The following is a 23,090-nucleotide window of genomic DNA, read 5'->3' as shown; positions in this document are numbered from 1 at the left end:
AGCGACTAAGCGTAGTAGATAAAACTCTAAATACAATTAAGATTAAATTAGACGTGCGACGAGTGCAACAGATTTATACACATGCAAAGTGACTTTACACCCGCGAGCAATGTATAAATCCCTATAATACATTATTATTATTATTATCCTATAACATCTAAGTAGGCCGACCACAGTCGTAACCCAACCCCCCTGTCCAATCCGAGAGCAGCGTGCACCCGCTCTGGCCCCGCCCTCTCGAGCCCAAACACGCTTATCCCCTCCCACCCCCATCCCATCGCTACGTACATACACATTTTTATTGTTATTATTATTACGCGCACTGTAAATAACCGCGAAATATTATTAAAGATAGCTACACTATACATTTAAAGGGCAGGGGCAGGGGATGGGGGTTTATGTGGTTGAATTCGATTTGTATCAAGAAGATTTAACGCCAATTAATTAATAGAACAAAGCAACAATGATGGCCTTTTCGCATCCAAAAACCCACACATATATATATTTAAAAAAAAAAGAAGAAAGTTCCATCAGTCAATGTAAATATTTTTCAATTGAATCGTGGTTGCTGCTTAAGCGTGTAACCATGGATACACACAGTATGTTCGAGCAAAACGAATCTTGCCAACTTTACTATATAATAATCATGCATAACATACCTATATATATATACATAAACTATACATATTAAATATTAGAAAAAAAAAGAAGCGCGTTCGACGACGACTATGATTATATCATACATTGATAATATATTCTAAAATTGAGAATGTGTTCAGAAGCATGGAATAATAATCGCAGCCTGCGATGAAACACAAACAAACAAAATCTAATTTAAAATCTAATAATAATAATAATCTAATAAATACATTTAAATAATTAAGAGAGAAATAGAAATTGCGGAAACTGATGCGAAAACTATATAATTAATAATTAATAATGATCATGTAGGATGACGAGAAAGAAAAACGTTTGTGTTTTTTTTTTCTTAATTTTTATTTTTGTTATTTCTTTTGATACTACCTACACAACTAGATTTGCAATTAAACTTCCGCCGTCCGATCGTGTTTTTTTTTCTTTAATTTTATGTTTCCACCCACTATTATCTTGGCGTTACCTTGACGACGATGGCGGCAGCGGAAGATATATATATAATATATATATATGAAAATAAGGAAGAACAATCAATTTACCTAGTTTCTTATGTTGTTTTGTTTTTCGGTGTTTAGATAGATGTAACGACAAGAGGTAGAGCGATATGAATATGAAAGAGGGGGGCGGGTGGATGGATGATTCCGATTCACCACCTCCACAGCAATATATATATACAAAAATAAAAATAGTGTGCGGAGCGAAAGAAAGAGAGAGAGAAAGATGCAAGTTTGTCTTTTGTTTCCTTTCAGTGCAAATTTGTTTTTTGTTTTAATGGTAGGCGTCGTTATAAGAACAAAAAGGGGAAACTCGTTTTTATCCGATTCTAATTGTACAATCAACACAATGCATTTTTTAATATTATGAGAGATAGATGGTGGGACGAAAGAAATTTGGTTTTCACTTGTTATTCGTTTGTTTGTTTGTTCGCGCCACCCTCGATTGCGTGTCGAATGAACGCGATTTCTTTTTTTATTTTCATTATTATTATTGAAATTAATAAGGAAGAAGCGAGGGAAAAAAGAAAATGAAAAAATATGCAAGAGATTTACATCTCTTGCATAAATATGACAAATAATCAGTATTGAAGGTATATTATACATACATACATAAATATATATAAAAATATATACATATAGGAAGTTTCAATTGTTATTATTATTACTATTTACTATTATTAATTTATTTTTTATGTAAGGAGAGAAGCGTATATATATATTATATAACTATTATAAATATTTATTTGATTTCGTCTTTTTATGTTTCTTTCTTCACTTCTTTAATGAATCGTCGCCTCCTTCGGCGATCATCTATATTTCTTACGTTATTTCGTTTGGTTTCGTTTCTTTTTTGTTTTGTTCTTATCATTTTGTTTCAGCGAGTAATAATGATAATAGATGCCGCAACAAACAACATTTATTTATAAAAACAAGTAACTGCGAAGACGGATTTTGTTTCTGTTGACGAATTCTGTTTCCACGTACCAGCCAACTACGTGGTTTTATATACAACTATATATGTATAGATAAAAAAATAAATATCCCCGAACCTTTTTTTTTGTAATTTCTGTAATAGAACTTGTAGTCTCTTTGTATAATCAATTTGTAAACTGTATTTTATATAAAATAGGTCGATCCTTCCTTCCTTCCTACCCTTACCTCCCTACTGCCCCTCGTGTCACTATTTCCCCATCCATCCATCTCTCCATTCATCCTCCCTCAAAACCATGGAAACCGAAACAAAAATGTAAACAAAGGAAAGCATACAAAACAAAACACAAAAACAATATTCTTATGTTATTTAGCTGTCGATGTTGTATATATATATATTGCATATTAAAGTGATTTTTAGATTATACATTCGTATATACATTCCATATTTTACCATGTTAATTTAATTATCTAATTTAAACTATATTTTCTCCACTCGCTAAATTCAAATTTAAAATGTATGGTCTAGGCAACAAGTCGTGCGCGCTCGCAATAAATTCGTTTATGTCGAATGGGTTGCCTGCTCGTGTGGAAACCACGGCACGGCACGTTATATTCAAAAGTTGTTTGTTGTCATTCGCTTGTAACTTCCAAAACAATATGTATTATCACCATAGCAACATAATTGTTATTCTTCGCTTGATGACTCCTTACCGATTCCGCACATTTAATCAATTCGTTTTAGTTGAATTGAAGTAACGAAAACGTTAAGATAAGGGATGACGACCAGAACGGGGCTCCTGGCGAGTCCCACCAAGAAATTCATCAGACCTGCAGCAGTGAGTCCATTTCCAATCTCCGATTGTCTATTAAGTTTTCTTCATTGTTTCCACATAGAGAGCCCCAGTTCACTTGAAGGTTATCACCGGTCCAGCCCCCTGCATCCTGAAACCATTTACTGGACTGTACAATCCATACTCGAATGGATGTTCATTGCTGTGCAATCATCCGGCTGATTTCCATGCAAGGAAGATGATCCAGAAGGCGAAGGAGAATCTTGTAAGAAATGCAATTGCAAATGCAAGGTTACATTAACTGTAGTTTTTTAGGGTAACGAAGGAAAATTGGTTTTGCATCCTGAAGAGGTGGCAGCAATCAAGGCTGAATATGAATTGAACTTTCAATCTCAGGATATAGATAGCGTACCAGAGGAGCTGTTCAGAAAGTAATTGTTGCGTTAATTCTGTGATTGTGATCATTGCGAATTACAAGTTTCCGTTTGCAAGGTACACCGAGACCGACTCGAGGCCACTGACTCCGGCCCCGACGATGATCAGCGTTCATACCAGGGCTTCGGCGACGAGGAGATGCGTTACACCGGAACCGTTCCGCACGTCCGAAGTCAGGGAGAAGACTATGCTGGTGTTGGATCTGAGACGCAGTCACAGTCAAGTTGGATTCGTTTAAATCGTTGATTCCATACATTTGATATTTGAAATTGTTGCAGGAAACGCTTTCTTGGTATGGCAGTTCTCAGCCGGTCGATCATCCCCCTCTGATGAAGATCATGCAATTCGGCACCGCCAAGCTGCCGAGTCCTTCGTCGGCGAGGAACAGGAAACAGCCACCAGCACCGAAGGAAAAACCCGAAGCGACGAAATCTCATTTGGAACCACCCAAAGTTACGAGGAGCGAAGATGATGACGACGATGATGATGATGATAAAGAAGAGGAGGAACATACGTTGAAGAGACGTGGGAAGAGGAGGAAGCGCAGAGGAAGGAACGCATCTCGAGTTCCATCGATCTTCCAGGTCCCTCTAGACCCGGAAACTTTGGTCAATATATAACACACGAACCGTAGCAACAATTAATCTATGTAATGTATAATTATAATATCAGGTAGCAACGATCGGTCCGGATTCGCTGAACACCAGCGCGAGGCATTCGTTGGTTGCGACCAATCCGGAAACTAATGCGGATATCACCAAGATTGCTGCCTCTTTAAAATTTGGTCCTCTGGACGTCGACTCTTATTTGGATTACGACGTTCTTAAGCAGCTCAGGAGGGAACTGACTCTGGAAATCGTCGAGAACGAGTTTAATCTGGAAGTAATATGATCCTCATTTCTTTCTTCACTTTAAATTAAAATTGAGGTTTTCGTTCACAGAGACGATTAGCGTTGGAGGAGGCTCTGAAGACTGTACCCAAAATCAGAGTGGATTGCGACGAGTTGCTGGCGCTTCAGGCCAACCTGAAAATGCCTAAAATCGATGCACAATTCTGGCTCACTCTGCCACGAATGTTCACCAGGTCGAGCGTTCGATTTGAACTCCCCATGGACAGCAGGACGATGACTGGTACGTATTTATTTATAATTTTTACAGTGTTTAACTATTGCAGTTTCTTTCCTGTAGCCATGACGCCGATCAAGTATGTGCAGCATAACGTAGTTATAACTAGCACCAGGAAGATGCTTTACAACTTTGTTTTCAACATATTCAAAACAGAAGTTGTGGAGGAAGAGGACGAGGAGAAGGAGTGCGAAACGCAGACGATGAGGAAGATATCCGGGTCGCAGTTGGTGGACGCGCTTGGAGCTGTGATGGGACAGAAGCTCGGCGAAGAGCACGGCGTCTTCTTCAAAGATTTGGTAGGTTGGGACGTGGAGGAATGCTACGATTTTAGGACGTTCAGCGGCATCTGCGGCCTCGCTGAGAGAATTCTAGCGAGAAAATTGTATTCGGAATTACCGGACAGGAAATCGGATCCCTGCCACGAGGTGAGAGATATCAAATTTACATTAGACACACATATAAATTGTATCGATTTAGATCGAGCGGGTGGACTTTGAAAGTCTCGAGTTTAAATTGAGCGGTAAAGAGGTGGACGAACGTCTGGTGAGGATTTTGCAGATGATTAAGACTCTGTAAGAATCGGTGAGTTTTCATAAATAAATCAATTCTACTAATTTTCTCATTTCTCATTCCCTTCGTTATTACCAAATCATAATCATTTTAATAGACTTGATTCGTGATAGATGTGTTGCCTAATGCACTATATTGGCAGCATTGTATACAGTTTCGAATTTAAAATTATCGATTTTTTTTTCGTACGTTCTCAAATAGAATTCATTGAAATTCATAAACAACTGTCCATAGCAACTGTCTATTTGTTTTGTCGTAGAGTTAATTCTGTCGGATGGATTCGAAGACGACGGTGACTCGGATTGTATCCACGCCATGCCTGGGGAGGATAAATTCGTTGGTGCGTATCTTCACTCTCACGCTATCATTTCTATTACGCTGTAATGTAATGTTTAATTTAATTGAAGCAAAACATTGAGTGCATGTCTCAAACGAGCTCTTGCATTTTGAGCGTGGAACCGGAGGAGTTTGATGGCATCGACAACATTGTTGATCTGCCCAACAGGAGTTCAGATAAGGGTAATTACATACTTATATGAAACTTGATGACTTGTAAACAAGTTTATTTTTCAGTAATTGCCTTCATGCGTAAAAGATTCTTAAGCAAAGAGTTCTACACGTGGGCCGGACAGACACTTTTATCGTTGCATCCGTACGAGGCCAGGGAAAAGGCAAGATGAGCACGCATTTCCCTCTCCTAGATTGATGATGATTTTATAATTTTGGCGACTTTTCTAGAAGTGCAAAGGCGACGATCATCCAGGCGTCGATTCCTTGATCTCCGGTGCCTGGTTCCGGTTGAAGCACGGCGTCGGAAAGCCGCATCAGCACGTGGTGATTTCCGGAGAGAGCGGTTCGGGAAAGACGCATTCTGCCTGCTTGGCGATGCAGCGTATCGTCGACATCGTCGGCGAAACGAATCGAGCGCTCTACGGGATTTGGTCGACGGTCCCATTGCTCTCTGCCTTCGGCAACGCCAAGACTGGATACAACTGCAACAGCTCCAGATTTGGTAAGCTGGTGCAGATCCATTGCGTCGACGGTATGTCCATCGACGGGTGCACCTTGAGCATTTTCATGTTGGAGAAATCGAGGGTGACGGGACCTGCGACCGGAGAAGGCAACTTTCACATCTTTCGACAGATCCTCGATGTGCTGGAGGAGGACGCTTTGCAGCTACTGTATCTGAGCAAAACGATAGATTACAAGATAGCTCCACATTCTGAGATGAAGCCCAGGTATAGGGAGACGCTGATTGCACTCGAAGCCCTCGAGATTTACGCGCTGGAAGATATCCTCTCTGTGCTTGCGATCATTTTGAACTTGGGGAACGTTAAGTTTGAGTCGGTGGGAGACATCTACACAGTGTCTACAGGTATATCGTTTTGACACTTTAATTAAATTACAAATTATTTTTTATTTTCTTTTCTTGTAGATTCCCTGGAATTTGTGGAAAACGTCGGACGATTATTGGACGCAAAGCCGAAGGATTTAATCAATCTGATTTGCACGAGAGTGTTTGCACCGAAATCGCGAAGAGAGACGATTTACCAAAGCGCTTGCATGAATCGCGAGGAATGCGAGGAGCGAAGGGACTGCATCATGAAACTACTCTACGACAGGCTCTTCTCCTGGTTGGTCCATTGCATCAACGTCAAATTCGAGCAGAGCTGCGTTTACGATCAGAAGAGCCTGAGCATTCTCGACATTTACGGCTTCGAAGTGTTCGATCACAACGGTTTCGAACAGCTGTGCATCAACTACGCGAACGAACGACTGCAGCAGTACTTCATCGACAATTACCTCTTGGAGCGCAGGATAAGGTTGATAGAGGAAGGATTCGATGTGGAACATATCGAAACCGTGGAATACACGCAGCGACTGTCGCTGATCCACGGGCCCATCTCCATCTTCGGAATTCTGAACGAGGTTATTTGCATCTATCTAAAATCTATGGTATTTCATATTAAATATCTTGTGTCGTCTTGTGTACAGCAGGAATGCGCGATGAAACGGTTCAACTCGGACGTGTTCGTTAATACGCGATTGACCGAGACCCTGAGGAGCAAGCCACATTTCATTGGATCACTTAACCAGCTGCACACCGCCTTCTCCATAAAGCACTACGCCGGAGTGGTAAAGTACGACACGAGATCGATGTTGGGGAAAAATCGAGACAAGGTTTCAATCAATCTAAATCCATTCAATCGATCATTTTCGAACATTATTGTTACAGGTACCAGACGATATTATCAGTTTCTTGAAAGGATGCGAATCCTTCGAATTCCTGTGTCACCTGATGTCGTTCGCTCCGCTCACCAATGGCAAAACGTTGGTTACCAATTTCAAGGTAACAATTACCTCTTCTCCCGATATGCATCTGATACAAAATGGTTATTCTGGATTCACCACAGAAGTCGTTGGATAACTTGTTTGATGTACTGAACGACGGCGATGTGCACTACGTAAAATGCCTGAAACCGAATCCCTACCATATGGCAGAGTTCTTCGACGAGCACTTCTTCGAGCAGCAGTTGGTCGCGAACGGAGTCTGCGAGATATTCAAATTGAACTTCCAGCAGTTTTCCTTGCGGTAAATACTCCTTCCCCCAACTCTCGATCATTGTCGTCATGTTTTTCAGATTGCCTTTCGAGCATTTCATCGAGAAATTCTCCGCGAATCTTTACAATTCATTGAAAGACGTATGTTACTGGAAGTGTATTAATCTTAAATCGATTGATGAATCGCATATATTTAAAGAGTCTGAAGAAGGAGATGCATCTGGGCAAGAAGTTCGTTTACATGACGGACGGAGCGTACGCGAAATTCGTGGTGCTGCGACGCATCAGATCTTCAATGCTGATCAGGAAGATCCAGTTGGCTTGGCGGCGTTATCACCGGAGACGCAAGAATGCTGCAGCTGTTATCTGTAGATGTAATTGACTCTTTGATTTATTTTTCAAATGCTTTATTTGTGTGTGTGTGTATTAACGATTGCGATTTAGTTGTTAGGAGGGTGTGCGCTGCGAAAAATGCGCGGCGATACGAAAAGTTCATAGATCTGTCGAAGAAGAGCAGCGAAGTGTGCATCCTGGATCAGGAGCAGCAGTTGCTCGGCAACACGAAGACGGAGGATTTTCTGAGCAAGCACAGCTTCGATCTGAACTTCGAGGGGGATCAGCTCTCGTTGTCGCTGGAGAAGATGTGCAGCGATGTCGAGGTTAAGCCGTTCAAACGAGTGCTCTTCTTTGGCGACAGAATCGTTAGCTTCAATCGATTGGCCGAGGTTCGAGCTTATTTATATTATTTGAACGTTGCGCAAATTTTCTTTTTTTTTTCGAACTTTGCAAGATACCGGTGCGCTTCCACCTCGCCAAGACCTGCTTCAAATATTCGAACATCCTGCCCAGGTCGGAGCTCCCGTACGGACTTCCAGATATTTTTTAATATTGAATAAAAGGTACATGTCTCTCTTTAAATTCGGAATGCCGCGATGATAGTGTATATTGGGTGGCCTAACGTAATTGCGATGAGAACTGTTTGTTGTTGTTGTGGTGGTAATTCGGGAACAAAAAAAAAATTCCACTTGTCAATTGATTTTCCTAATCGTCTTTGTTATTTGTTGTTTTCGTTTTTGCATTAATTTGTTGTTATTTGTGGGGCGTTGTGGAGTCATCTCGATTGTACGTAGTTGATTGTGAGATGTTCGATTAAAAGGTGGTACGACGAGGTACGTTCATTTACGTGATACGATACGATGAAAACTAATGTATTTCTTTTTCTTTTCGTTTCCAATTTTGCAGATAAACTCTTTCGTTTTGCTGATACAATATGGATCGCATCGCCGGACAAACTGGTTATCTGATTCTGAACGAAGAGGGTGCTGTCGTGTCGTCCGCCGGGGACCTGGAGAACGACGAGAAGACTGCAGAGACTATTATGGGCCTGGTGAACATCACCTCGATGGTGGATCAGAAGGCCTTCGGATCTGACGAGAGCTTCAAGAAGATCAGTCTCACATATGAGAATCACTGCTACATTATTTGCCTCTCGAATCGGCGCATTCACGTCGTCAAGAAGAACCTGGACAAGCTCGCTGTCAATGCTTAGTAGCCAACCATACATTTATACACCCACCCTCTTGAGAGAATCACATATTCCAAATATGGATATGATTCTCTATTTCACGGAGATGAAGTACATGCAGATTTTTATATTGCTCGGTGGCATCTGCTTCTCTCTGTACCATCTATTCACATTATTGGAGAACCTCTGAGATAATCTCCAACACTACTGTTACTACTATTATTATTATTTAAGTTATATATATATGAATATTTTATACGAATATGTGTAAATAATTGAACACGCAAATAATTAACTAATCAACTTTATTTTGTTATTCCTCTGATGATGATTACACATACACATTAACTCTTCTCTCTCTCTTTTCTATTGAATTGTAACTAATATGTTGTGCAAAAGAAGTTATTCTTCGTAACCGTCGGGGAGGGCGTTGGCGTGTGGGTTGTGGAAGAGGGATTTGTTGCCTTCACCCCATGGGAACCTCTTGGTGCGCCTACGGAGGTACTCGTACTTGACGAACTCTGGCCTCTCGTGGTGGTGCTGAGTGTGGCTCAGGTAGCAGTTGACGCCGCAGAGGACGATCGCTGGAGCGGCGACGAACAAGCTCACATTCTTCCACAGCTTGTATCCACCTGGGGGCAAAACGAGAACGACACAAGGTATTACGATTATTACTCGATCGATCCAAATGTTATATAATAACACATCTATATCCCGTCCATCAACATATAGATTAACCTCATCATCATCATACACCTCCTGCTACGATCATCTTACCTTCGTGGAGGCCGGAGACGGCGGATGGGCCTTGCACCTGGACGGCCTGACGGACCGCGGTGGTCGACAAATAACGACGTGCACAATGGTTCAGAACAGCAGCCATCTTCAATTGATTCCAACTGACAAACAATATATAATCAGACAGCAGCACACTTGACATAAATTACGCAAGATATTCGATGGCGCAGACGCGTCGATACCTTCGATCCAGTTCTGAAAACTGCACGAAGAAAAATCCAATTAGAAAAAAATCAACCGATCAACATCAAGTGAGTATTGTAATTACACACAAACACATTTTAGTGCGATAAATTCATCAATTAATAGATAATTAATTAAAAGTACGATTGGTTGCCTATGTTACAGTTAATTGTGTGTGGTTGGTATCAGGGTGCGAGGCTAACCGCGCGTCAGCGAGGACGAGGCTCGTGCAGCGCGTCTGTTTAAAGTTGTTCGAAAGTTGTGTGGATCGGTTTGGTTTTTCCTTTTGCTGATGTGTTGCTGTTGCAACGAAATGGAAAATTAAAACAACTGGATTTTCACTGATTGCGGTGAGCGAATTTCCCCATATATATATTTTCACATTCCAATGGGTTTCAACTTGAATTTAATAAACTTCACGTAAAATATGCCTATTTCGATAATTAAATAACAATTGCAATTGTCGCCCATGTTAATTGCGTTACTATTGGAAACTAGGATGAATGATCCTAGTCGCTTTGGTTGACTTTTGAAGTTTCCATTTTTGTTTGAAAGTTTAGATTTTTGAACTTATTTCATTTTATATATTTTTTATATATATATACATATATTTATATATATATATTTCGCGTACGATGCTGAATCATCGAACGTTTACGACGACGGCGACGAGATGGGCGAAGAAGGGACGCGGTGCTCATCGTAAGCAAAATTTGCATTGAATCGATTCTATCGATTGTGATTGATTGATTTTGTTCTTTGGTTGCAGAGGGTAAAGGCCTGGTGTTTAGGAACGTGTTCTTCGCGGTATCCCTTCCGGTGATACTTTTGCTGACGGGTAGGGCAGTGATGCATGCGCACTCGGAGGAACCCAAGGAGAGGATGCCGTTCGTGCCGTACGAGTTCCTCAGGCGGCGCACCAAGAGGTTCCCCTGGGGCGAAGGCAACAAATCCCTGTTCCACAATCCGCACACGAACGCCCTCCCCGACGGATACGAGGACGAACATGAGCACGCTGATGGCGATGAAGAGCACTGAGAATAATGCAATTTCTATTTACTGCCGCTAAATACGAATATTGTATACATACACACACATATATATAAATATGTCTTTTTGCGCGAGCGGACTTGAAAACAAAAATTCTCAAGTTTTTATTTTTTTGAAATTGCACTCTGAGATTGGACGAGAGGTGGCGCCTGTTCGGCAGAGACCTCGTGCGATCTCGGCGGGCCTTTGAATGAACGAGTGTGAAAGAGAATGAGTGAGTGAGTGAGCGAGGCATCAGCAGTTGAATATTTTTAATTCCAGTTCAGACCAACCAAGCACAACCAAGTCAGTCAGCAGCAGCAGCAGAGCAGCAGTAGTTAGTCGATGGTTCTTTGGCCCCCACGTCGTCGTGCTTTGCCCATTCTTAGCACTCTCCGACTCGGAGTGAGCGAGCGAGCGAGTGAGTGAATGAGCCATAGCGGAACGAACAGAAGGCAGACAGAGATCGAGCAATTCCGTTCCTCACTTTTTCTTCTTCTTGGGTCATCGAAAAAGAGGAACAGAAGGCGAGGCGTCTCTTCTAGTAACAGCCGCTTCTAACAACACCGTCCACCTGGATGTCATCTCGCATCGTCGGAATTGAATAGAAAGGAAATAAACGTAAGGAACAAACAAACAAACAAAAAAAGACTGCAATAGAAAGTAACGACAGCGACAGTGCGTCGCGATTTAAGTCACTTTTGATCGCCAAAGATCAAAGTCGCTTAACCTTCTCGGTATTGGTAGTCAGCCTGCCTGTTGTTGTTGTTGCACGGGCGCAGACTACTTTGGGGTTTAAACACCAGAAACGAGAGCCGCTTAAGCATTCTTGTTTTTGTTTACTTATTTGTTTATTGTTACTATGGCGATGCTAATTCTTATGATGATCCGCTAATCGCGTCCGTGCGTGTTTTGTGCAGATGCTGCGTGTGGAGAGTGGGAATAGCATCCACGGTTTCACCGAGTTCGAGGAGGACATCCACTTCGACGACGACGATCCGGACTTTGGCGATGACCATCATCATCACATCCACCACCACCATCATCATCACGTGCCGACCATCTCGGTGCCCTTCATCATAGCAGGTTCGTCTTCCACCCGGTCCTACATACCTACCGAACAACCAATGTTGCTGCTGTTGCTTAGCGGCAGACAAAAGACACGCACGCGGCGCAAGAGAAACAAGAAAACAAGGCAATTAACGGTGGATCACCAGTTTTCGCAGCCCAACATGGCCCAACCCATTAGCGACGATCCAACTGCAAATAATCGAAACGCAGTTGTCATCGGATATACCACGCACGCATGTTATATGCACATGCAATTAAAATAGTCCACGGGCGGCGGCGTCCACGACGACGACGTCTCATCGCGTTCGAAAGCCAGCCGGAATGTTATATTATATAGATGTATATCGGATTTCGTCTCCTCCTCCTGCTCCCAACAACACACCACACTGGAACCCTCTTCTTTTCTTATCTCTTCTCGCGAGCGACTAGCGTCTCTCTTTTTATTGTTATTCCGCTCTATCAATGAACGTGTTCGGCGTGTCGACATGCATGCATGTCCTACTTGAGCATTGATATAATTCACCCATGTACGCGCGACGCACCGAAGCATGCAGAATCGTCTTCAACGGGATCTCCCGTGTCTGTCTCGTTGACCGATCACATCATTACCATTTAACATACCCACCATCTCTTCATTCTGTCTTCGTTGTTCTCGTTTGTCGATTGAACAGTAAAACCACCTGCTCGTTCGACGCTCCACGAATGATGAGCAGGCAGGTGGTCTCTGATTCGTATTGAAAGGTAATGAATGTCGTTCACCACTTTTGGATTCATTCACTCGAGTTCACGCTTTAATATATTTTATGTGTTGCCATGCAAATCGCAGAATTTTAGTGCTAAGTTTTTGTTTTTTTTTTATTATTATTAATATTCGAAAAATGCGAAAATTGCGCATTCATTCCAATTGATATCTTCTTCGTTTATCTTCTTGCGTTTAATTAATTAATTACTTTATCAATTATTATTGTTATGTTTTCATCGAGGAAAAGAAAACAAATAAATCGTGTTTTGTAAATTGAAACCAGCGAGGTGGAGGAGCAAGACGCGTCGCACCGCGTTACACATAAACGGTTGCAGCAGCAGTAGTAGTCAGCTGTTATTCGGATTTTGTTTGTTTGTTTTTCGTATTATGTGAACGGATGGGGATCGTGCAACGACGTTTGTTGCATCGAATATAATAATAATAATAATCTCTGGGCGTTGTGTAACTGCGTCACGCCTTTCGCACTCGTCGGTATTATGATACACATTTTTTTTTAATTGTATTGTTTGTTGCATACAATTGCAATAATTCATTACAAATCAGCATCATCGTGATCGCAGTTGTCGTCGCCGCGCTTGCTAGATTACATGCTGCATACAACTCCTTCTCCTCCCTTTCCGCATTCTATCTGCTACCTGTTACGTAATACATCGATACAGACAGTGTGCGTCGTTGTGCAATTGCATTTGTCGCTTGTTTCGCGTCTGCCTATATTATATTCTATTATTCATTTCGATACGCGGAATTTGGTTTACTCGAAAATTGGCATAGCGAAACAGCCGTGACTATACCAAAAACATATTTCTACGTCTTACGTGGTCGTTGTTAAAGATGTGTTACTTTTTTCTCTCTCTCTCTCTCTCCTACCGTAATCTTTAATTATTTTAAAATGTTTCGTATTAGATAGCAACAGTCTCTATTTGCGCTTCTCGGTATCATTTATATTTCGCGAAATGTTATATTTGCTTGCAATGAGTGTTTGCTAATCAGAAGCAGTAGCAATGTGCTTTTTATTGAGTAATTTGCACGGGCAATTGATTAGGCAACACCTAATACAATTTATTTCTAATTGAATACGCTCGCATTACGCAACAGTCGTAAAATTGTTCGCATCTATTTGTACTTTAATTCATTGTGTCGGTGCAGTTTTGCTACTTTTAATTCAAATTTCAAATTGACTCGGCATTTCCGCTGACAAATTGAATAGTTGTGAATACGGTGTTAATTTCCAGCTTCGAAAATAGATTCTCCCAAAATAACAACTATTGTACATAGATTTTATGGGACTTTGCGTTAATTAACGTCTCGCATTGTAATCGGTGAATGTGTTACGTTCACTTTTCCGTATGCAACCATCGAATCCCGGATGTGTTTGTTTGGTGCTATCATATTTGAATTATATTTTTGTATTACTTAGAAATTCCGACATAACACACTTAATACTTGTCGCGCAATTGCGATGATTTGACGATTCCGAAAAACCCGACGATCATCGTTGATATCATCTCCCTCCCCTCTCACCTCTTTCCATTCATCTATCAAGGCGATGATTTTGTTGTATTTTGAAACGTTTCGGTTTACCGACGACGACTACAACAGCAATAATAATATTGTTGCAAAATCTGTGAGCGCATTTTGCAATTATATTTTCATTTGCTGTTGGCGGAAGCGCGCTTAATTGTGTTTACGCGTCTTTCCGAATTGCTGTTCTTAATTGTCTTTGCTCTTGGCGGTTGGGATTTTTGTTGTTCTAGTTGTTGTTGATGTTGTTGAATCCAATAGAATAGATCACGGTTTCAGGTTCACGTTCTTTATCGATTATATCGATGTGGACTCGCGGTCCAAACGTTTGTTCTGTGATTAAATAAAGACGAAAACAACCAATTATTATATGATTTTTTTTTCTTAAGTTTTGCAATCTAATCTGTTCGGTGAATTTTTGTTCGCGTTTTACTATGATCGGAATTCACTTTCATTTACAGTTATGACCTTAAATTATATTCATCCGTATCGTATTATCTATGAAAAACGAAACACTCAATTGTTGTGCAGGTCCAAGGGTGAGAAGGGGGTTTCATCAACGAAACATTTCGATTTTAGTTGTTTTTATCTTGCTCTTATTGCTTATGATGCCACCTACACAGCTATATGGATTTTCATCTGATGCTTGTGTTGCTGTATTGTGTCAGCAATGTTACCATTTCCGTGTTATCTTCTCCTTCGTGTTTGAATGTCTGCGACGCAGAGAATGTGCAGCAAGAATGGGAGGGACTATTGAACCCAGGCAACTTCGTTCATTCGTCTTTTAGCAGTTTTACTAATATTTGCTGTACTTTGCTGCGTACTTGCTACTATCGAAGTAGTTTTGCAAACAACATCATCAACAACAAATAATATCGAGTAGATATAGATTCGCGTTTATCAGTTTGGCGAAGAGTGCGAGACAGACACAGAAATAAGCGTGAATTACAACCAATTGGAGACTTTCTATTTTTAAACAACGTCGACGACGACGACGACAACGGGCGAGCAATTAATATATGCGGCCGTCCTTGGAGAAATTCCCCGAGCGCGTGAATTTCCCCGAAATGTGCTGGAAAATAGTGCTTGGGACGTGCTTGTTGTTGTTGTTGTTGTCGGCGTCGTCTTGGGGGGTTAGAAAGGGTATTCGAAGAGGACGGTTTCTCTGCTGAGGTCGTAGACGGCGAGCCGCATGAGCAGGTGCCTGGCCTTGTCGGCGCACCTCCTCTCGTGGTCGGTGCGCGCGGGAAGCGTCGCCGCGACGTTCAAATAGAATCTGGCTCTGTAGTATTGCCTCATGCGGAAACAGATCTCGCCCAGCATGTATGCGCTCGGCACGCAATCCGAAGACTTTTGCAGGTAGTGGATGGCCTCCTCGTAGCTGACCACGGGGATGGGGCCGTAGAGGAGGCGAGCAATCGCGCGCTCCAGCCAAGAGAGACGGCTCATCTCGAAGCACCAGCGCCCGAGGAGGTGGTAGGACGTCGAGTCGGACGGGTTCAGTTCGACGGCCCTCTGCAGCAGATCCTTGCAGATCGCGTAATTGGCGACGCGCGCCTCCAATCCCATCAACCCTGCCCTTTCGTCGCCGATGATTGCCGACCATTTATAAACGTTTCCACCGATCATTATTCGACCATCTACCTAATTAAAAGTAGTGTATATCACAATCATCATCATCATCATAATAGTTAATCGATCACCTAAGGCGAGGGTGCGCTGCAACAATTCGTGCGCTTCCTCGATCATCTCGCGTCGCTGCTCGGGTCCGGCCGTCGCCGACCTCGACATCTTGAAGAGGCTCCTCGAAATTCTCCATTGGATTTCCGCGTTATCGCTGAACTTGAGCCGATTTAGAAGCTCATAGACCTCGAGGAACTGACCCCGCGCGTACAACCTATCCGCCTCGACGATCACCTCTTCCGCAGACTTTGCGCCCCAATATTTGCTCTTGTGCTGCTGATGTTCGTCGCCGTTCCCATCCTGCTGCCTATGAAGCTCATTCTGCTGCTGCTGCTGGTGGTGATGCTGTTGCTGTTGCTGATTATCGAATCCACCAAACAGGAACGATATCAGATTCAGCGCAAACGGCCGAAACGACGAACGCATGGCGTGTATTTTTACAATTTCCTACAACATTTCATTTACTTGTTTAATGTCGTCGTCTAATGCGTATTTCTAATGTCATTTTAACGCCTTTCTGTTTGTCTGTGTCGGTAAACATTGACGTTGGTCAAATGCTTGCTTGCTTGCATCGACTACTAACGACTTTTTAATTAATACGCGAACACTCGTCGTGCGTCTTCTGTTTATAACTTTCAAAATTGTGAACATTGGATTCGCCCCGAACCGCAATTAACATTCGGTTACTTTCCTATCATTAACATTATAATCTCATTACGATGCGCAAAATAAAAAAAAATGAAATTCCCCGCAGCATTCACACACATACACATACCTATAGAGCGGTCAATTTGCAAATTAGGATTAGTGTTTTTTCTTTCTTCTTTTTCTTCTTCACTGATTCACCGAAATTGTTTACATATTTACAATTTGCTGGAAACAAAGCGCATTCGTTGATGTTTGTGTGTATAGTGTATTTTTAATTGTCACGTTGCGAAGACAAACAAGTGATTTTGTATTTCGGTCGAGCGTGAATATTGAAGACGACGACGACGACGACGTCGTCGACGCCGCCCGCGCAACATCGAATCCAGTGGGCCGCGGCGTGCCTTTTCTCACTCTCTCGCACATGCACAATCTATACCATTCCCTCCCACCCCCTTCATCATCGTCTCTCTCACTCACTCTTTGTGGATCTAGCAGCCAGAAAAGCCCAGAACAAAAACAATTCAGTCGCAGTCAGTCATTCATTGAGTCAGTGTTGATCGACGCTCGCTCGTTCGTTCGCTATTCGCCCGCTCTCTCTTTCCCAAGTCTACAATATATTGACACACTCGTTCGTTCGTTCGTTCGTTTGCTCACTCGCTACCCTCTCACCATTACCTATACACCCCTCACTATAGTCGCGGCAACTCTCCCTGTTTTCTGTTCCACCCTCCTGTGTGCAAAGCATACATACAAAAGTGCTCCACAGAGGAAAAAGTGTGTCGGTTGTTGTTGGAAGGAGCAGGGAAGGAGCGCGTTTTGGATTTCGATTATTGCATGTAAGTTGTTTGACGTTTCGCCGACGTCATCTCGACGCTCGGTTCGTTGGTGCGCTTAACCCTCCCAAAAAAAGCGCTGCAATAAAACAAAATCAAACAACCATCTAACCAATCGAACATTGCGATTTGTGTTTGTTTGTTTTGTTTTGTTAATTTTTCGTCGGTTTGCGACAGCAATATTTCCCCTACTAACTACTTCCCCCCCCCTCGCACGAACAATTAACAATCGCAATGTTTTACGTAACCACCACGACGACGCGCGTGTTTTTGACGTTCGCTGTTGATTTGTTTCGGTGGTTTTGCTTTATTTTTTTTTCGTTAATAATACATACATACCTACGTACGTACGTACGTACGTACACTACATCTCTCTTGCTCGCTCTTTATTTCTCTAGGTCGTTGCGTTTTTAATGTTGGGGAGAAGGCATAGAAAAACGGTTCGCACGAAAAGTGAGCTTGCACAAAATTTCGCGTTCGCCTTTCTCTTTCCTCTCTCTCTCTCGCTCTATCTATTCTTTGTTTTATTTATTTTTATATATATATATATATATATATATCAATAATAAATATAAATGCACATCACCGCATAACGGGTAGAGCACAAAAGATCGTGACGAGGAGATAGTGCACGTAAGTGGTGATAAGAGAGATAAAAGTATATGGAAATCTAATTGTGGAAATACTCTTGGCGCCGTCGGCCGGGATTGAATACATCGTATATATATATATGCCTGCTGCGCTGCAATATAGTGTGGTCTCTTTCCAACTTGCGATTTGCGTCACGTGCCTTCCTCGTCGGGACGGTAACGGGACGATTGGGGTGGTGGAGGAGGAAGAGGATGAGGAGGTGGCAGCGGCGCCGATCGATGCGCTCGCTTGCAACTGCGTCGCGACGCCCGCCTCCTCTCCTCTCTTCTCCTCCACCATCACCCATCACCTTATCCACCAAACGCAGCAGCGCCGCCGCCGCCGTCTCACGACCCACATACCCGCATACCCGACCTCCCATCATCCACAGCTCATAAAATCATAATAATAACAATAATAGTGGCACTCTTGTTGCACTTTTTTCCCTCATTGATTTCGAGCATCGGTATCGGTGTGTCGTCTGCAGTAACAATAACGTGCGGTGCGTACTACTCTCATCTCTCTTTCATCCTGTTCCATCGCGTCGAATAGTGTTGTTGTAGTAGGCGTTTCGATCAAAATCAATTTTTGATTTTGCACATGATATATTATATATAAATACACGTACGTACGAGTGTGCGAGATATACGATTATTCATTGAAAGTCGGTCCTCGTCGCCGTCGTCGTAGTCGTCGTTGCGAACACCGCGCGATAATATATTATTATTGCACGTAGCGATCGCGTGCACCGGAAACAATCGTTTATTTTTGTTTTGTTTTCTGTTTCTCTTGTCGCCGCCCGTTGCCCTCACTTGTCCAACTCACTATTCTAGTATATAGAACCGAAAAGTATTCTGAGTAGTGTGCAAAGGGAAGGGAAGGATTAATATTATCTGCTGCGATTATTTTTGTTTTGCGAACAACCAACCAATCAACCCTCCTCCCCCTCGTACACACTCGATTATATTATTGTTGTTGTATTTTGATCAATCAATCAATCCTCTAATCTGTTTGTTTTTTCTCTTTTTTTCTCTCTCTATCTCTCTGTCGTTCTCTTTTGCCTCGCACACGCATTCACGCACGCACTCGTGTAGTTCCTGCGAAAATGTCATTGGCTAGTGTGCATCCGGTCGAGCTACATTCCAGTCATAGGTAGAGTACATTTATTATTATTATTATTAAAAACAAAAACAACATATCGATATTTAGAATATAGACGCTTTTCGAGGTGAAGTAAGGACCGATTGCGTGTGCTGTGTGTGTGTGTACGTACGTCAGAGTGTCTCTGCTCTGTTTAGTAGTAGTAGCAGCAGTAGTAGTAGTAGCAGGTACCTAAAAGGACGACGTACGTCGCTGCACCACCGCAATCGATCCGCCCTTCAATCGACGTCGAACGTTGTCGACTTTGAAAACCACACATAAGTGACGACTGTGACAACAACAACAACAACAACAAAACATTCACGTTGTTTCTTGCAGTTCCCTGACCACGCTGAGCCACAGCTTGGACGACGTCTCGAGCTGGAGTTCGCAGGTCGAGCAGGTGATGACCATCGAGCAGCTCAGGGACCAGATGACCAGCTGCTTCACGTGCGGCGTCTCCTGGGCCGACGACCACGTATCTCTGGACTGCTCGGAGTGCGGCGGTTACGCTATGCGCCGTCCCTGTCCCAGCTGCGACGGCACATGCGGCTCTCAATGGAAACGGGACCTCTCCATGGTAAACAAACAATGATGCGCACATATCTCGATGATGATTTTTCATCGTTTCTCTTTCTTCTTTTTTGTTTTGCAATAGTCGCACGCCAGCAGCAAAGCCAAATGGCTGGGCGAATGCTCCACCACCACCACTACCTCCAACCAACAGCAGCAGCAGCAGTCCGCCAAAGACCTGGAGCATCGTGAGGAGCAGCACCAGAAGAAGGAGGTTACAACTGCAGTAGCAGCAACAACAACATCAGCAGCAGCAGCAACAGCCACCACCACCACGAATCGGATAGCAGCGCAGGAGCTGTGCAATCGACTGGAAAAGCTGTCGGCGACGACAAACTCGTGACGGCATTTCACCCTATAGATGTTGATTTTATTTTTAAACTTTACTTTTAACTTTACCTAATTTCTACTACCTTTACCGTCGCCGGCCACCCGCGTTTCTACAATATAATTTCGCTTTCGAATTCAAATCGACAAAACCAAAAACAACCACCACCACCACAAAATACCCTCTTCTCCACGACCGAAGATCAAAAGGAGTGAGTAGTAGAAGGGTGAGAGGAAAGAAGGAAACAACATTCGCCCACTCTTAAAATAATATCAACAACAACAACATGCATCTCCGACATATCAAAAGCGCGCAGCTCCTTTCGTTGATCACCCATTGCAAAGAGTTTGTCGTTTTTTTAAGAAAATCTCTATTATCTTGTGATCGGCGCATCTTTTTTTATTTTTCAAAAGAGAGAATCAAACGAGCGAGCACACACGCAAACACAACAACAGATAAATTGCGAGAGGAAAATTGTTGAATACTATTATTATTTGTTTTAATTTACTTTCTCCCCTCTCTTTCTCTCTCTCTTACCATTCTTTCGTTTGTTTTATTATTTCTAGATTAAAAAAAGGAAAAGGTTATTATTAATATTATTATTATTACTATTAAAAAAAAGAAGGCAAACTTAAAAAAAAGAATACAATATTTATTTGAGTGACTATTAACTATTATTGATGATTAAAGAAAGAAGAAGTATCGACGACGACTGATTGATTGTTAAATTGAATATATTCATGTATATTTACTACAATATGAAGAAAAAGAAGAAGAGGAGGAGGAGGAGGAGAAAGAAGAAGTAGTAGAAGATTCAGAGATGATTCAGTTTATTCTCTATTCCTCGAGCATAATTATTTCGTGTTATATATGGTCTAAAACGAAGAGGAGAAACATTGATGAATTTTTATTGTGTAATCGATCTATTAAATAAATATACAAAAGGATAAACGTGTAGGAAAAGAAATTGCATTGGTTTGTTTTGTTTTCTTTCTTTACTAAATGTCTTCCTTTTTGTGTAGAAACTGGGATGGATAGATGGAAATCAATTCAAATCGAATTGCTTAAATTGATCACTCTATATATATAAAATATATATATAGGCAACCGACGATACATCAAGTTGACGTTTCGATGTATGCAACCACCGGCACGAATGATTAATTGTCATTGTGTGAGCGAGTGTGAGGACTGGTCGTTTGTTGTTGTTCCTGCCGGAAAACAAGAAAAAATGTTGCTGAAATTCCTGCATGCATTGTTCCTCGTAGGCTTCCTGATTGCATCGTGTCGATGCGTGACCGAGGAGGACGAGGGTGTAAAGTACGCGAACGAATGCGAAGGTAATAATGATAACAAGTTGGAATATTGTTGTGCGATCGTGAATATTCTAGAAGCACTGAGGTTTATTAGTTCACATCCTGTTCTATTCTGTCTGTATGTATGTTGTAGTTTGCAAGATATTGGCAACGGAATTGCAGGAGCGACTCGAGGAAACTGGTCGGACGCACGAAGTTTTAGAGACAGGATACGCTGTCGACGATATCAAACCAAAGAAGAAAACCGAATACCAGAAGAGCGAGTTGAGGTTGGTCGAGTCGTTGGAAGGTGTATGCGATCGGATTCTGCAGTACAACATCCACAAGGAGCGCGAGGACAGCACCAGATTCGCGAAGGGCATGAGTCAGACGTTCCAGACGCTGCACGGATTAGTCGATAAGGGCGTCAAAGTCGAACTCGGAATCCCGTTCGAACTGTGGGACAAACCGAGCGTCGAAATCACAAACATGAAGACACAAGTATAACATTCACCACATATTCACATGCAAATTCAAAATGAGAATCAAATGATTCGTTTCAGTGTGAAACTCTTCTGGAGCAGAACGAAGGGGACATCGAGGATTGGTATTTCAAGTATCAGGGCAAGCAGAGTCTCAAACAATACCTGTGCGCAGATAGGGCACTGAAGGGAAAGGACACCAGATGCCTGAATGAGAAGCTCAAAGGTGAGACTGGGAAACGTAAACCAGATGAGTTATAATAAGCCAAATTTATTCCTTCGTAATTTGTACAACAACTAAACACTACTACTACTTAATAATAAATAATATTTTTAATTTTTTCTTTCTCTTGTTGCTATTCAGTTGGAGCTGCTGCAGCATCACCCTTGTTCTTCTTCTCCTTGTACGGCTTCACCTTTCCTCGGAGAGCCCTCATCCTGTCCATTTCCTCCTTGAAATCGGCGTGCTCATCTCTGTACAACCCGTAATGTCTGAGCTTCAGCATCAACATGCCAGTCTCCACGTGCCTGGGATAGTAGGCGTGCACCTCGCGCCTTTTGTCCACCGGCTGCTCACTGAACAGTTTCACCACTTTCATGGATTTGCTGTTTGTCGGTCGAGCCACCTCCCCAAAGATCCTCTTGCTCAACCTGTCCATGCGACGCGCGTAGTCCGTCGTCAGCTTCGTCAGTTGGGCATACTTTACGTAATTACTCATATTACTCTATACGAATTCCATTCAATATTTTTCAAGAAAAACCGAATTGGACCCAATTCAATTCAGGTTATGTTGCATCGTTTGAACCAAACTTCACACGATCTAAATTAGTTCAAATAGTTTCGACCATTTACGCGATTTACGCTCACCAAAAGCAAATGAAAAGCAACTAATTTTCTCGTCGAATCTACGCATACATTATTTCTATTAAGAAAACGGCGAACTTTTTATATTATCTAATAATTTCAGTTGCTTTGGGGGTAGTTCAAAAGCGCCGAGTGAATTTGAGCTACAGTCCA

The 23,090-nt window shown here is 42.2% G+C and overlaps 9 protein-coding genes and 1 long non-coding RNA gene across 11 annotated transcripts; 7 read left to right on the top strand and 3 right to left on the bottom strand.

Annotated features, from left to right (window-relative positions):
- Positions 1-2,689: 2,689 nt before the first annotated feature.
- Positions 2,690-5,348, top strand: LOC108568774. 2 transcript variants are annotated; one of them, XM_017930057.1, is made up of 10 exons: positions 2,690-2,920; positions 2,979-3,140; positions 3,191-3,306; positions 3,368-3,533; positions 3,589-3,918; positions 3,983-4,192; positions 4,252-4,441; positions 4,499-4,863; positions 4,916-5,020; positions 5,268-5,348. In XM_017930057.1, exons 1-9 carry the CDS (start codon positions 2,861-2,863, stop codon positions 5,012-5,014), a joined length of 1,698 nt encoding a protein of 565 aa, XP_017785546.1. In that variant the 5' UTR covers positions 2,690-2,860; the 3' UTR covers positions 5,015-5,020; positions 5,268-5,348. The 2 variants fall into 2 exon arrangements, with proteins under 2 accessions (XP_017785546.1, XP_017785547.1); XM_017930058.1 differs by lacking the exons at positions 4,916-5,020; positions 5,268-5,348 and having other exon boundaries at positions 4,499-4,514; positions 4,592-4,845.
- Positions 5,349-5,430: 82 nt separating this feature from the next.
- On the top strand, positions 5,431-7,605 carry LOC108568767 (myosin-2-like). Its single transcript, XM_017930049.1, has 7 exons — positions 5,431-5,527; positions 5,582-5,679; positions 5,747-6,383; positions 6,444-6,937; positions 7,004-7,189; positions 7,245-7,358; positions 7,423-7,605. The coding sequence occupies exons 1-7, from the start codon at positions 5,431-5,433 to the stop codon at positions 7,603-7,605; spliced, it is 1,809 nt and encodes a 602-aa protein (XP_017785538.1).
- A 120-nt stretch (positions 7,606-7,725) lies between these two features.
- Positions 7,726-8,504, top strand: LOC108568781. The gene is made up of 3 exons (XM_017930064.1): positions 7,726-7,944; positions 8,015-8,295; positions 8,361-8,504. Exons 1-3 carry the CDS (start codon positions 7,749-7,751, stop codon positions 8,454-8,456), a joined length of 573 nt encoding a protein of 190 aa, XP_017785553.1. The 5' UTR covers positions 7,726-7,748; the 3' UTR covers positions 8,457-8,504.
- A 108-nt stretch (positions 8,505-8,612) lies between these two features.
- On the top strand, positions 8,613-9,344 carry LOC108568784 (ragulator complex protein LAMTOR4 homolog). The gene is made up of 2 exons (XM_017930068.1): positions 8,613-8,739; positions 8,813-9,344. Exon 2 carries the CDS (start codon positions 8,841-8,843, stop codon positions 9,117-9,119), a length of 279 nt encoding a protein of 92 aa, XP_017785557.1. The 5' UTR covers positions 8,613-8,739; positions 8,813-8,840; the 3' UTR covers positions 9,120-9,344.
- A 39-nt stretch (positions 9,345-9,383) lies between these two features.
- Positions 9,384-10,025, bottom strand: LOC108568782 (cytochrome c oxidase subunit 6A, mitochondrial). The gene is made up of 2 exons (XM_017930066.1): positions 9,873-10,025; positions 9,384-9,727 (listed from the first exon to the last, which is right to left on the bottom strand). The coding sequence occupies exons 1-2, from the start codon at positions 9,976-9,978 to the stop codon at positions 9,498-9,500; spliced, it is 336 nt and encodes a 111-aa protein (XP_017785555.1). The 5' UTR covers positions 9,979-10,025; the 3' UTR covers positions 9,384-9,497.
- Positions 10,026-10,109: 84 nt separating this feature from the next.
- LOC108568785 lies at positions 10,110-10,928 on the top strand. Its single transcript, XR_001891307.1, has 3 exons — positions 10,110-10,144; positions 10,242-10,426; positions 10,846-10,928. It is a non-coding gene; the product is annotated as an uncharacterized LOC108568785 (long non-coding RNA).
- Positions 10,929-11,373: 445 nt separating this feature from the next.
- Positions 11,374-20,695, top strand: LOC108568780 (protein pinocchio). Its single transcript, XM_017930063.1, has 5 exons — positions 11,374-11,726; positions 12,026-12,191; positions 19,349-19,406; positions 19,734-19,974; positions 20,053-20,695. Exons 2-5 carry the CDS (start codon positions 12,026-12,028, stop codon positions 20,308-20,310), a joined length of 723 nt encoding a protein of 240 aa, XP_017785552.1. The 5' UTR covers positions 11,374-11,726; the 3' UTR covers positions 20,311-20,695.
- LOC108568777 (regulator of microtubule dynamics protein 1-like) lies at positions 12,468-17,428 on the bottom strand. Its single transcript, XM_017930061.1, has 3 exons — positions 16,919-17,428; positions 16,164-16,590; positions 12,468-16,100 (listed from the first exon to the last, which is right to left on the bottom strand). The coding sequence occupies exons 2-3, from the start codon at positions 16,567-16,569 to the stop codon at positions 15,595-15,597; spliced, it is 912 nt and encodes a 303-aa protein (XP_017785550.1). The 5' UTR covers positions 16,570-16,590; positions 16,919-17,428; the 3' UTR covers positions 12,468-15,594.
- A 749-nt stretch (positions 20,696-21,444) lies between the features above and the next one.
- Positions 21,445-22,415, top strand: LOC108568779 (protein canopy 4). Its single transcript, XM_017930062.1, has 3 exons — positions 21,445-21,635; positions 21,745-22,091; positions 22,154-22,415. Exons 1-3 carry the CDS (start codon positions 21,452-21,454, stop codon positions 22,331-22,333), a joined length of 711 nt encoding a protein of 236 aa, XP_017785551.1. The 5' UTR covers positions 21,445-21,451; the 3' UTR covers positions 22,334-22,415.
- Positions 22,328-22,882, bottom strand: LOC108568783 (28S ribosomal protein S33, mitochondrial). Its single transcript, XM_017930067.1, has one exon. It carries the CDS (start codon positions 22,789-22,791, stop codon positions 22,429-22,431), a length of 363 nt encoding a protein of 120 aa, XP_017785556.1. The 5' UTR covers positions 22,792-22,882; the 3' UTR covers positions 22,328-22,428.
- Positions 22,883-23,090: the final 208 nt, after the last annotated feature.

This window comes from Nicrophorus vespilloides, unplaced genomic scaffold (genome assembly GCF_001412225.1).
Source record: "Nicrophorus vespilloides isolate i.1.1-1 unplaced genomic scaffold, Nicve_v1.0, whole genome shotgun sequence".
Taxonomy (NCBI): domain Eukaryota; kingdom Metazoa; phylum Arthropoda; class Insecta; order Coleoptera; family Silphidae; genus Nicrophorus; species Nicrophorus vespilloides.
This window is presented reverse-complemented; position numbering and strand designations above follow the sequence as displayed.